The 13,318-nt window shown below is 27.1% G+C and overlaps 1 protein-coding gene across 4 annotated transcripts in view; it reads right to left on the bottom strand.

The window, feature by feature from the left end:
* Positions 1-13,318, bottom strand: part of LOC111034825 (Down syndrome cell adhesion molecule-like protein Dscam2) — a 310,967-nt gene that overhangs the window by 162,496 nt on the left and 135,153 nt on the right. For all 4 annotated transcript variants that reach the window (XM_022316209.1, XM_022316211.1, XM_022316208.1 and 1 more), the window contains exon 4: positions 2,597-2,779. In XM_022316209.1, coding sequence (XP_022171901.1) covers positions 2,597-2,779 — 183 coding nt within the window. The remainder of the gene's footprint in view (positions 1-2,596; positions 2,780-13,318) is intronic.

Genomic DNA, 13,318 nt, shown 5'->3' with positions numbered 1-13,318 from the left:
AAAGGATAACATCAACCTATACTTATTCTTAATTACACGATTGCCACGAATAATATAAGATACAACAAAACGATGTCTATTCTTATGTGTGTATGATTTTGAACAATTACTGATATAATCTTTGGTTTTAAAATTACGAATTAATTTTAACGAATAATCCAGTTTATTTTGAGTTATTTTTTTTAATAAAATTCATCGATTATCCTACTTACTCATATTTTATAATCATTAATGGCTATTATACACGAATTTATGTGAAGGCGCGGCTATTAATACCATTCGTGTCTGGGATTTTTTGAGGTAAAACTATGTGTATGTACCAACGCTGTTTTGGGAATACGTGGCCTAATAAATTGCCTCAAGCGTATCGATATAATAGTTTTTCAATTTTTCATATGTCAATTCACACCCGTCTAATGAAGTGTCATCGTGACCGCGTTTTATGAATCGTCAGGTCTGACAATGGATTCCCACAATTTCACGACTCTAGAATATAAAATGTAATATATAATAATATAATGTTTAGTATTTTATCTTTTTGGTAATATTTTATGTCAGTACAATGGAAATTCTCATAAATGTAATACATCATATTATAAGCAGCGATATACTTAATTATTAATACAAACAAGAATTATAAACTATTATAATTATAATTTCTAACTTCTCTTTTCATTTAAAATGTGACAAGTAAAGGGTTTTTATTTATTTTTTGGGACTTGTGCCTGATGAAGCAACAGCGTGTTTCCTTTCAACCCATGTTCTCAAAAGATAACACAATATTTTTAACTCAAAGTACACATTCAAATATATAAAATAGAAGTGTCTGTCTGTTTGGCAGGGATAATCTTCAAAATAGCTGATCCGAATTTAATGGGATTTTCACAGGCAGGTAGAGAACTTTGCCAAGAGTGATCCGGAATACTTTTTATCCCTGAAATGTTTATGTTTTTAAAAATGTAAAAACTGTTTATTGCGACATTTCAACTTAACTTGAATTAAGCTTCGGTTCGGATTAGTTCCAAATCCATATAATATTGCACATATACAGTCGAAAGCTTGCAAAACGTCTATAACGGTGCTGTTACAAGGTGCCTTGTCGATATTCTTTATTTTTGAATGATGTAGCTGTTCTATTCGTAAGATGTGATAGATATCTGGGTTATGTAATAGGTAATTAGATAGATTCGCTTTAGCAGGAATTTTTCGAAGATTTTTGCAAAGGCCAAATATGTATCAGTTTGAATAAATATGATGTGTGTTGTGGATTTATTTGTTTGCTTATAAAAATGACAATGCGTTAAGAGTTGAGCAAAAAGAAGCATCAAGTATACATGGTAGCAACAAAATAGATTTGTTGGTTTATTTTTAGCTACTTCAGAGGAAATAAAACTAAATCTTTAAACCTGTTGTTTTTTTTAAAGGTCAGATACCAAAAAAATCTCTTTTGTAATATGAAATCAAGTGGTATGACATCCGATACTTAAATCCAAACAGGAGAAATAAATAAAACAAAACTTAGTGTAAATTTTTCCTTACACTAGTGGGAAAATCTAAATTGTTTTTAAAAACAGAAAATATAAACCCAAACCCAGACTCTGTATGGACCGAGAATTAGGTCTGTCTTTTTTCTGTATCACTTGGTGTGAAGTATTTACGACGACAGAGTTCTGAAATTCATATCCAGTTCGAACGAACAGTGGAATATCGAATCCAAACCCACGTGTGTTGTACTAAATATTTCATGAGTATTTGTAGTGTTAGTTAATTGTAGTGACTTTTAACGTAAAAATATTTTTTTTTCATAAGATATTATACATATTTGTATAAGTAGGATTTTTGTCTTTAGATTTTTATTGAAGCTCAATTATCCAATTAAAAGAAAACATTACCATTAATATTTATCGAGTTATTATTAGATATAGTACTTAAGTGTATATACATTTTGTTCGTGACAAGTTTATTATTGTTCTATTAGCGCACGCAATACAATAACGACATATGTATGAGCATTATTACATGTTTCGCTCTACCTTCTAAAATCAACAGCTACAATTTCCATATTATTATATTAATAAAATAAAATGTGTATAGATTACTCGCATATCTGAAGAATTTAACAATAATTATACACTTTCATTATTTTCAAATCATTTCTTCCAAAATGTACAATACCTGTATAAAATAATTTTGGTAAATAAGATATTTATCCATGATTGCCCGATCATATTTTTTTTTCTTTTTAACATAATAGAAAATAAAAATATAGGTTAAAAAAGGGGTTCGAGAAAAATAATGTATGAAAAATAATGTTTGGTTTACCTGAACTCAGAATGAACAATTGTAAATTGTTGTTTCTATGTTTCTTTTGGATAGGCGATTGTTATTGTTTTGTAATAGTAATAATTATAACACCCCTTTTTAGATATAATTTTGGTTAGTATATTAAAATTGACTTAAGTACTGATTTTTATTCATCTATGTTTTAAATTTAGGAAGTTTGCAAGTTCTGAGGGTAACGGTAGTACACGGTAGAACATGATCATCTATATTATAATATATCGTTATTAAAAAAAGCAATATGTTTGAAACTTACCTATCTCCCACGACGGAAATATGTTGAAGACGCCATCTTGCACCCACGAAGTGATCGCTACCGATTCGGGTAACACGTGATTCTCATTGTAGCTCACCCCAGGTATGTGACAGTTGAACACTGCCACGTTACCAGGCATGGTAACAGTGTCTCTGACGATGGGTTCAAAGTTCCTTATCACCTCTGTAACATAAACAAAAATAATCAGTTATTTTTGTGAGTAGAGATTTAATAATTGCGAATAATACTCTGTTTACAAAAAAAAAATACGGTTACGCGCAAACCAAGCCTACGACACGTTTTTCCCAAATCTCACTCCCCAACACAAGTCGCATGCATCAAGTAACTATATAATTATGTTCTCGGTGAACTAATATTAAGATAGTGTAACAAGAGAAACTGAGGAATTACTTATTCGTTATAACTTTTGTTCAAATCGATATTTAAGTAAAAATAATGTTCAGCATAATAAACTATTTGTGGGTAATCATTTTAATAATTTTCCAAGTTTTTAGTTATTATTGATTAAAACAAAAGTTTTAAACTAAATTTGTTAGTTAGGTATATCCATTAAAAAGTTTAACCCAAAAACTGCCAACGACGTCGTATGGGCCAACTTAAAGCAAGTATTTGATTTTTAATCATGACATGGTACTATAGTTGATCGATAATATTGTATACGAAGGAAAACTAATTTAAAGCCGAGTTTGTCAAAAGTTACATACAATTATTGCAATCATTTTCAGAGACAAATATGATGCAATTTGGTTTGTCATCGACGGTGAGGTATTTATGTGTAAGTACGCTTATGACGTGATTTGCGACCATGTTATTACTATGATCGATGTTAAGTCTTATTAGGTAGTTGTGTTATTTTGTTTCCCTTGCTTGTAAGCTGCAGGAAACAACTATTACGAATATGTTTTTTGTCAAACGTATTTCTACAGACATAAGTACTACGTTACACACTTGATCATGTCGTACAACCGAATAATGGCAGTACACCTAATAATATAGTTTCTACTTGAATTGGATTTTATAAAAGGTGTTTTTCACTCGAACACGTACTAAATAAATAAATCGTGTGCTTTAATATTATTTGATTTATATTTTTTTTTTTTTTTCAAATATAATATATTATACATGTATGATATTAATATTAATATAAAACGTGACGACTTGAGCGACTTTGGAAAACGACGATTTAAACCATTTAAAGTGTTAACGCTTGACAACACGATACACGCACTAAAAGGTAGGAAAAAGAGTGCAACAAGAATTTCCTTGAGCAAAATATTTCCCCATACTCGTTTATCACGTAAAATGTCTTCTAACAATCTCATTTTTTGGCACCAAAGCACGTATAAGATCGAGTGCTCTCGGAAAACACGGTCGGTGGGCCATTATTTTTCAACAAAATACTTTTATGGTTTATATAAAAAATAACCTAGTTACGTATATTTTTTTAGAAATTTCTCTATATGTTGTACATTTCAATCAAGTAATTTTACTCTAGATTTCTAGGCGATTAATACAATTAAAGAATAATAACATAAATATGCATAATATAGCATTGAATATAGTCGTCACAGTTAGGATAGGTATTCCAATTTTATATTATTGTTACCTGGGTCTTTCCTAATATGTTATCGATGATATATATTGTACTTACACCAGAAGTATAAACCCGTATGCTTTAATTACAATGGATATTATGAAATATTTTAAATTCTTATTTGATATGCAACTTAATAATAGGTTCTGATTTTCATGAAGTTATATAAAAAAAAAATTAATTAACTGAATTTATAAACACTCTTTTATGTGTTATACACCGTAATAAATAAGTGAAAGCTTACATTTAATTTTTTTTCACAGGACTACGAAAATCGGAAAATCTTACTATTATGATTTGTCAACTAGGTATTAAAAAATATTTATGACAATATAGCTGTAATGATGTTAGATGAACATTTTTTCTTTTAAACCGTCAAAGGTTAGTAAACTCAAGTTGTAAACTACTTACAAAATTAATGATAAAATATAATATTGGGTACCCAATTTAAATGTGACCGTGGCTACTGCAACAGTGCATTATCGATACACATTATTATTTTATCAAATACGATTCTATTAAAAACACCAAGTACAAAATGTTCAATAAAAAAGTAAGAAACATCATACATCAGTTTGTTTGTCTACATTTTAACAAAAGTTTCATTTCAACAGTAATCATTTACATTTATTTAGTGGTTGGCTTTTACGCAGCTGAAAACTTATTAGGTAGTACACTTCACTAGATTTTTTAAAATTGTTCAAATACCAATAAATGCTTTCGTCAACAATTATGATTTCCAAAATCAAAGTTCAGATTGAACAATAACGTCATTCGGAAGTCTATATAGGAGTTAAAAATCATAGAGCATAGAATCGGTGTAGAAATTGCAGTTTTTAAAGAAAATTACTTTTTTTCCTAGATTGTGAGGGATTGTCACTTATCCACCTAGAATAAAAATAAAAATATTTTTTTGGTGAACATGTGTTTCAAATAATTAAAAAAAAAAACATTAGACTTATATCAATAAAAAGTTACGGTGACTTCGTTTAAATTATGAATTATTCTGATAAGGTGGGTAAAGCATTAGAAGTAACTAAATAATGTCCTGTCTACTATCCTGAACTACAACTTACAAGACAAGTATGTCAATTTACCCGCAGAACATTACACACTCGGTAATGAACATAATATTATGATATACTATTGTTTCAAAAGAACATTGTTAAAAGGAATAGTGTTTTTTTGATGGAACGGAAAATAACAAAAACAGTATCCATTACATTATATTATTATTGTTGTTTAATGACTATTATATTATCATCGTCACACAACAATATGATGTAGTATAATAATATCATAATATCTGCTGTAAAATAATAAGAACCCGAGTAGAAATTGGAGGATCGTTTTTCAACTCAAATCGAATTAACCAAACCCGATCTGGCTGTACTATACGTATCGTGTATTATGTGTGTGTGTGTCAATGTGACCCGAAAAACGTGAATTGGAATTGTCAAGAAACGGTGGTAAATCACTATGGATGAGTCGTATATCTTGTCATCGAATTGTAACCGAAGGTTATTGTATCACCCGTAGAAAATACGTACGACGTACGTACTTAGAACGGATAATATATAATTTTTATTCTATTTCTTATAATTATTATTAGACACCTATTTACTATGAGATGGTCTTTGAGGTGTATAATATTAACCAATAATTCGCAATGCGTATATTTATAATATCATTATGTTTAGATCGTATCGAAGTTTATTTCAAGTTCCTATTAGTAAGCCATAACTTCGTGATTTATGGTAATCTGTTTTTACTTTTCCACATCTAGATCGTTTACAAATTGCATCAAAATTAAGCGTTATTAGTTGTGGAGATACACTTCCTGCGAATAATTATGACTGAGGATATTGTTGTTTACATATTATACGTACAAGTTGTGACTTGCAGGGAATTAATTTAAATAGTGAGTGATAATATAGATTGAACTTACATATAACAATTATTATTTCCACAAAAGTACGATTATTTAAAAATAATTTTCAAACAGGCTTCTATGAATAGTTGAAGTATGGCAAATGTTAGATTGGAGCTTTCAAAAATCTTTTTTTGAATGTTTAATAAGTTATTTAAGGAATGATTGTTTACAACATAGATTTATTTTACTTCGGGCGTTATAGTATCAATCTAATTATTCTAAATTGATTTTTTTTAGTTTTATTTTTTTCAAGAAACTTATTTTTACCAATTATTTATGTATTACAAACATGTTTTTCTTATCGGAAAGTCTTAGTAGTTAAATATCAAATATTGTTTAATTAATATTTAAACACAAATATGATAATTTGCATATATTATACAAGTTGTATTTAATTTTTAAATTTCAAATAATGTGCATAAATATACATACGTATAATTCTCCATACCTAATATAAATCATAAATATTAAAATTACTGGTGAGACAATTAAAGAAATCACTTTTTATAATCAGGTTAAGTTTTCCTTTAACTTTATACAATGATTACAAATACAATTGATGCATATTTCACTAAAACAAGTAAGCTTTACAAATATGTTATTTTTTAAATGTTGTATGGAGCAAACTTAAATTAGCTTTTTGAAACAGTTCACACTTTTTAATCAACGATATCTAGACGTACATGTCGCCAGCCCCACCCCGTACCGAAATAATGCGATTTTCGACTTGTGTTTTATGTCATCTTTTAGCTGTCAATTAGCAACGATTTGCAAGGTAGTTGTCGAAATTTGCAAGCCAATATTTCGTCTGTTATACGCATTTCCGAAATTTGCACATGTCGCCAGCCCCACCCCGTACCGAAATAATGCGATTTTTTAAATTATGACTTTTTGATCAAATAGATTTTAATTCAATTATAATTTTTTGTAATGTACAAATTTTGAAATGTGTGAAATGTATAAAATATAGATCTGTTTTAATGATTTTATATTTAATTAAAGGTTTTTTATTGATTTTTTATTGAACAGAATTTTTTTAATATTTCAATTCAATAACATCGGTTTGATGAAAAATCAATAAAAAAATAGAAAATAATAAAAATAGATAAAAACCATTTTTTTGTTAATTTTGTATTATATAAAGATTTTTTTGTTGATTTCTTATCAAACAGAATTTTTTGATTATTATAATTTAGTAAAAATTTAAAAAAAAATTTGTTATTAATATTTATAATAAATACAAATTTTTTTATACGAAATTTTAATTCAATTTCCATTTTTAATTACGAATTTTTTATCAAAAATAAATCTTTTTTAATGATTTTAGATTTTTTAATTGATTTTTTGTTGAACAGAATTTTTTTTAGATTTTAATTCAATAAAAATCGGTTTTATTTAAAATAAATAAAAATAGTCTATTTGTAAAAAATACTAATAAAAATCATGTTTGGTAAAAAATATAATGTACGTATTTTTTTATCAAAATTCGATTTTCTTCATTAATTTTTCCCTATATACATATTTTCATTTAAATTTTACTAAACAGAAGTTATTAAGATTTCAATGTAATAAAGATTTTTTATTAAATATATGTTTTATCAAACATTTTTTATTTATATTTTAATTAAATATAAATTTTTAAACTATAGATCTTATAAATTGTGAATTTTTCATCAAAACAGATTTGTATTCAATTTATATTTTTTACAAAACATCTAAATTGAATTAAATTGTTAATAAAATTCTATTCGTTAAAAAAATCAATAAAAAACTGTGATAAGAAATCTAAAATCTTAAAAAAATATTTTTGGTAAATCACTTTACAAATATTAATAAAAAAATGTTTGATAAAATGTGTTTCTTATATAAAAATTCTTAGTTAAATTAAAATCATAAAAAAATGTAATAAAAAAAATTTTAAGTTGATAAAATAATTTATATTCAAAGGAATCTGTATTTAATAAAACAAATCTAAATTTGAAAAAATAATCAATAAAAATCGGTATTAAATAAAAACTATAAACTTGATAAAACAATTTATATTCAAAAAAATTCTGTATTTAATTAAAAATCTGTATAAAATAAAAAATATAAACTTTATAAAAAAATCTATATTTAAAAAAAAAATCTATATTAAATAAAAAGATCCATCTTAATGAAAACTAAAAATCGTATTAACTTACAATATCTGATATCTTGATGACATTTTGACAATCTTCCAATTATATTTGACTTCAAACATGTTTATGAACATGTTTTATGATAAAAAAAATACCATCATACTACGATATACGTATTCAGATGAAGAAATGAAATATTATTTGATTTGTATAACTACTTACATTACAAAAAAAAACAGGGTTGTCTGAATAATAAAATCATGAAAATGTTTATTAAATCTTAATTAATTTATGGATAGACTCCTAATAAAATATGTCATGAAGACCAACAGGAAGTAAAAAAAATAATGATCTAAACGTATTATCTAGTAATCTATGAATTTCTTAACAAAAGACAAAAGGTAATGAGTTGTACTTATTGAACGTTCTATAATAATCACCTAAATCTTGTGACAAAATATATATTAAGTTCAAATAATAATGGCTTTGGGATGTAAGTTAAAAAAATATGCTCTGCTGTACAGTAAGTTACAAGTGAGTCACTGTATAATGGATGGTATGAAATTTGAATTCAATGGTATAATATCATTGTATAAGAAAAACGATTCTGATATTAAGAAATATATTTAATGATACTAAAGTGAATAAAGTAATTTATATAATATAACCTATTTACGTGGAATCTTGTTTTAAATTTTCAATCCTTAGCCATTAAAGTTGAATATTTTAGAAATTTTTAACTACAAAATTATTATTAAATTTAAAATGTGATAAATTTTGTCAAGCTTTCAACTTTAAATTCTTATCAGGTTAAAATGTTGACATGAATCGCAAGTCGAAAATCGCATTATTTCGGTACGGGGTGGGGCTGGCGACATGTGCAAATTTCGGAAATTCGTATAACAGACGAAATATTGGCTTGCAAATTTCGACAACTACCTTGCAAATCGTTGCTAATTGGCTGCTAAATGATGGTTCAAGAAAAATTAAAAAATGTGTTTTCGTTGACATGGGTGGGGCTGGGGACATGTGTCTCCAGCCCCACCCTTAGTTTTTTTTATTTTATGATTCAACTAAAGGCTTGCAAATTGTGAAAACAGGTTTGCAAATTGTTGCTAATTGACTGCTAAATGTTGAGTTGAAAAAAATGTAAAAATTTTTATTGGGTGGGGCTGGGGACATGTACGTGATATCTAGTATGTCGGTGGTGCACTTTTTATTTTGTTATGTATAAAATTTATACATAAACTATGAGCGTGCTACTAAGTGCATTCGAGATTTATCTTTGGCATCGCGTGTGAGGGATTGTTTGAGTGATTTTAATAATTATTATTCTCGTTGGAAACATAATATTACTATCCATCGTTAATATATGTCTTGACATGATGTACAATTTGTCAGAAATCCAATTATAGGTACAAATTATTTACAATATTTGTGTAGCTACCAGCGTCAATAAATGGTACGACGAAATTAATAAAAACTTTTTGTAATTATCTTGACAAGTCAAGAAATAAGCTTCACACGAAACATTTTTCCCAAAATATAGAGGATCATATACGTGTTTTTTTGTTGAAAGATGAATACCTAAGATAATACTACACTACATATTAAGGGTTGAATATACATAGCACACATGTAACGGGTAGTTGAGAAAGTTAGTTAGCTTATACTAAAACAGTGTGTCCTTAAATCGCTAACTACAGAAATATGAAAATTAAACATCTCCATAGATTTTTGGACTAGACCAAACCTAAATTACTTTGGTACGATGTATTTAAAACACAATCAAAAAATATTTATTGGCGTATTCATGTCGTTAGCATTATTGTCTTAGTTTTACTTCACACATATTATTCAAATATTATGAATGCATAAAAATAATAAAAAAAATTTGTAAAAATCTGACCTGCTGCCTTATTAGCTTTTCGTAAATGTAAAATAAAATATTATTCTAGTAGATGGCTGATGATTTCGATGGTCGTAATAATATAATTATTTTAGAAAATCAAAGGAGGCCAAACAATTTGTACAGCACAGACCACATGACGTGAACAAAGTACATTACATAATAGGTATAATATTATACACTGCAATCCCAAATGCAATTATCAACGATAAAATGCCCGAAGTACTAGTAGTAAAAGCTAATGAAACGATCCACCACACACAACGTTTTCGGATGAGAATAATTAACGATGGTCGAATAATGATAGAACCATAGAGGTATTACAAATATTAGTGAGTTATTTCTTTTGTTTGAATAAAGCACATCAATTCAACCACAGCCATGAAAAAATTATGTAGTTGAGCTTGAATTTGGATAAGTGATCTAATAATTACAGAACAAGCTCGAACAATTTATTGATGATTTAATTTAATTTAATTTAATAACCTAATGAGTATAAGTCATCGATATTAATATATATCTAGGTATAATATAACATTGTACCTCCAATATGTTATGTTACGTAATATACTACAAACATTGTTTTTTTTTGTGATAGATCCCACATCAATGTAAGGTATTATTGACGATATTGTCAAGTATAAAGGCTCTGAGATCGTATCACTGAAGAACCCCCTCCTCTTTCTTGCATCATTAATTAATCAGACTTTTCGTTGGGCAAGACACGTCATCAACAAAATTTCATTACGATCTTACGAAATAACAATAATACAAGTCCCAGCTGAATGTAGAGCTGAAGGATTTCGACATTAGATTTAGAAAAGTGCGATCATTGATATGACGACCGTTTATTTGAAAACACGTGTATAATTTTTTTGAACTTGAAAGATGCGAACTGACTTAATAATATTCTGTTCTGCAAAGTAGTTAACTTAGAAAATGAAAAATCGACTTATTTTGACACTGCAAGGATTATTCGAAAAAATAGGGATTGGAATTATGGTTAATTTATTTATCGATAAGATTACTAATTTTATTCTCACTCTACATTTTTGATTTTGAATTTTGTCTAATGTCAATTTCAGCATACTATTCACATTTATTCATGCAATTTTTTATTACACTGCATTTTCCAATAATTCAACAAAATTCTGTATATTTTTTGTAAATAAAAACGATGCTAATCTTAAATGATTGCAACTTATGAACTCGAGTAGGTAAAATGTAAATAAACTGATTTAATTAGAATTTAAAAAAAATGTATAAGTAAGTGATATTTTTTTTTTATAAGTTTAATGCTATTTATCTAAATAATCTCAATAATCTCATGTTTGATGAATTAGAAATACTTAGATCATTATATAAACATTATAAAGGTACAAAATCTTAGTTAATGAATTGGCTACTAAACTTTGTCAGATTGGTTCTAAAAATAAATGTATTTGTGTTTTGCAAATGAACTGCAAATAGCAGCAATTTGGTTTTTAAAAATCTGTAAATCAATATTTAATTTGATTTTAGTATATTTTAAAAATATTATTCGATAAAAATTTGTAGATTTTAACATTGAAATTTCTTCTTTGAAATGTCTAAAACCAATTTGCAATTCATTTTAAAAATATTGGCAATTGTTTTAATTACTCGGAAAAATTCAGAGTAATGATAGGTATTACAAAATTCTGGTCAGTAAAACACAAGAATTAAATACTCAATATTCGAACGCAAAAAAATGGCAATATTAAATAAAAAAATATTATTATAAACATTTGGTGAAAATTTCATGTTACTAATTTTATTCGTTTTTTAATTACAACAAAATAATAAAATCGTTTGATGAAAAAAAGTTATTTTACGCTTGAATAATCAATTTTATAAAAATGTAAACTTTTGACTCTCATAAAATATATTTGTAGAATATTGTGATCAATTTTTTTTTTTTAATTCGAGTTATTGCAGTTATTTCAGAGGGACCTTATTCAAAATGTGTAAGCTTTCTAACAAAGCCACAGTTGTTAATTCACAACTATTGAAAACAATTCTAAAAAAGACATATGCATATTGCATATAGTCTGAGAAATGTGAAGGAATGGTTGGAGGTAATACTGCATCCTTATACAAATTAGGTAAGGAGCACTTCATACCATACTAATCGTATGATGATGGTTAAGCATTAGTTAATGATCCATTTAATAGAAGAGATGAGAAAACAGTCATCAACAACAATAATAATAAACAATTCAAAAGTTCCAATAGAAGAATATGATACAAAGGAACTTTTAAAATATGGCAATAAATTATTAAAAGCGTCAGTTGTCAATCAATTAGGATAATATTTAAAAAAATATATATTATTTTTAAATACTACATCACATCATAATATAATGTTCCTCATTTCAAGTGTACTTTCCAACAGCCTTTAAGTCTAAGAAGATGAATTAATTTGAGGATACGAATCAGGTTGACTATGATAAAAGACAAAGGTAGACAGTTAATTAAATATACATAATTAGACCAGCGAAGGTAGAATTATTCAAAAATGAAAAGGACTTCATCGTGATGATTATTGATTGCGACTAATCTTATGAACCAATTGAACAAGAATGTCTAAGTCATATGGCAAAAAAAAAATGGAATCTCTTGGTTTACTATCTCATATAGGACAGTTGATAGAAATTGCATGCAAAGGTCTAACAGTGTTGTTAAATTCAATTGGCATTTATAAAGTGAATTATGGACTAAGGCGCTGTCATGCCCTATCTTCAATGATTTTTAACATATAATTAGAGTCAGCTAGACATTTACTAGTTATGGGTGAAGGAATAAAGTTATATGACCTTGTATTATTGTCATAATTAAGTTAATAGCCCACGCAGGCAGCTTTGGTAACTATAACAGAAGAAGATCTCCGAACAATGGCACGAGCTCGAATATAAAGGAACGTACTCAAATTGATATAATTGTGAATGAAGATATAACCGAGTATACGATACCGTCTAAAATGTCACTTATCAGCTTTTTACTGGGATACAACTGTATCACAGAATGCAGGTCATCGAGATTACATAAATTATTATGTGACCCTGCTGTAATTATTGTTTTAGAAAATAATTGTAATAGGATGCGAAGATTTCAGCCAAAAATCAAA

This window comes from Myzus persicae, unplaced genomic scaffold (genome assembly GCF_001856785.1).
Source record: "Myzus persicae strain clone G006 unplaced genomic scaffold, MPER_G0061.0, whole genome shotgun sequence".
Classification (NCBI taxonomy): Eukaryota; Metazoa; Arthropoda; class Insecta; order Hemiptera; family Aphididae; genus Myzus; species Myzus persicae.
Note: the sequence above shows the minus strand (reverse complement) of the source record. Positions and strands in the feature narration are given on the sequence as shown.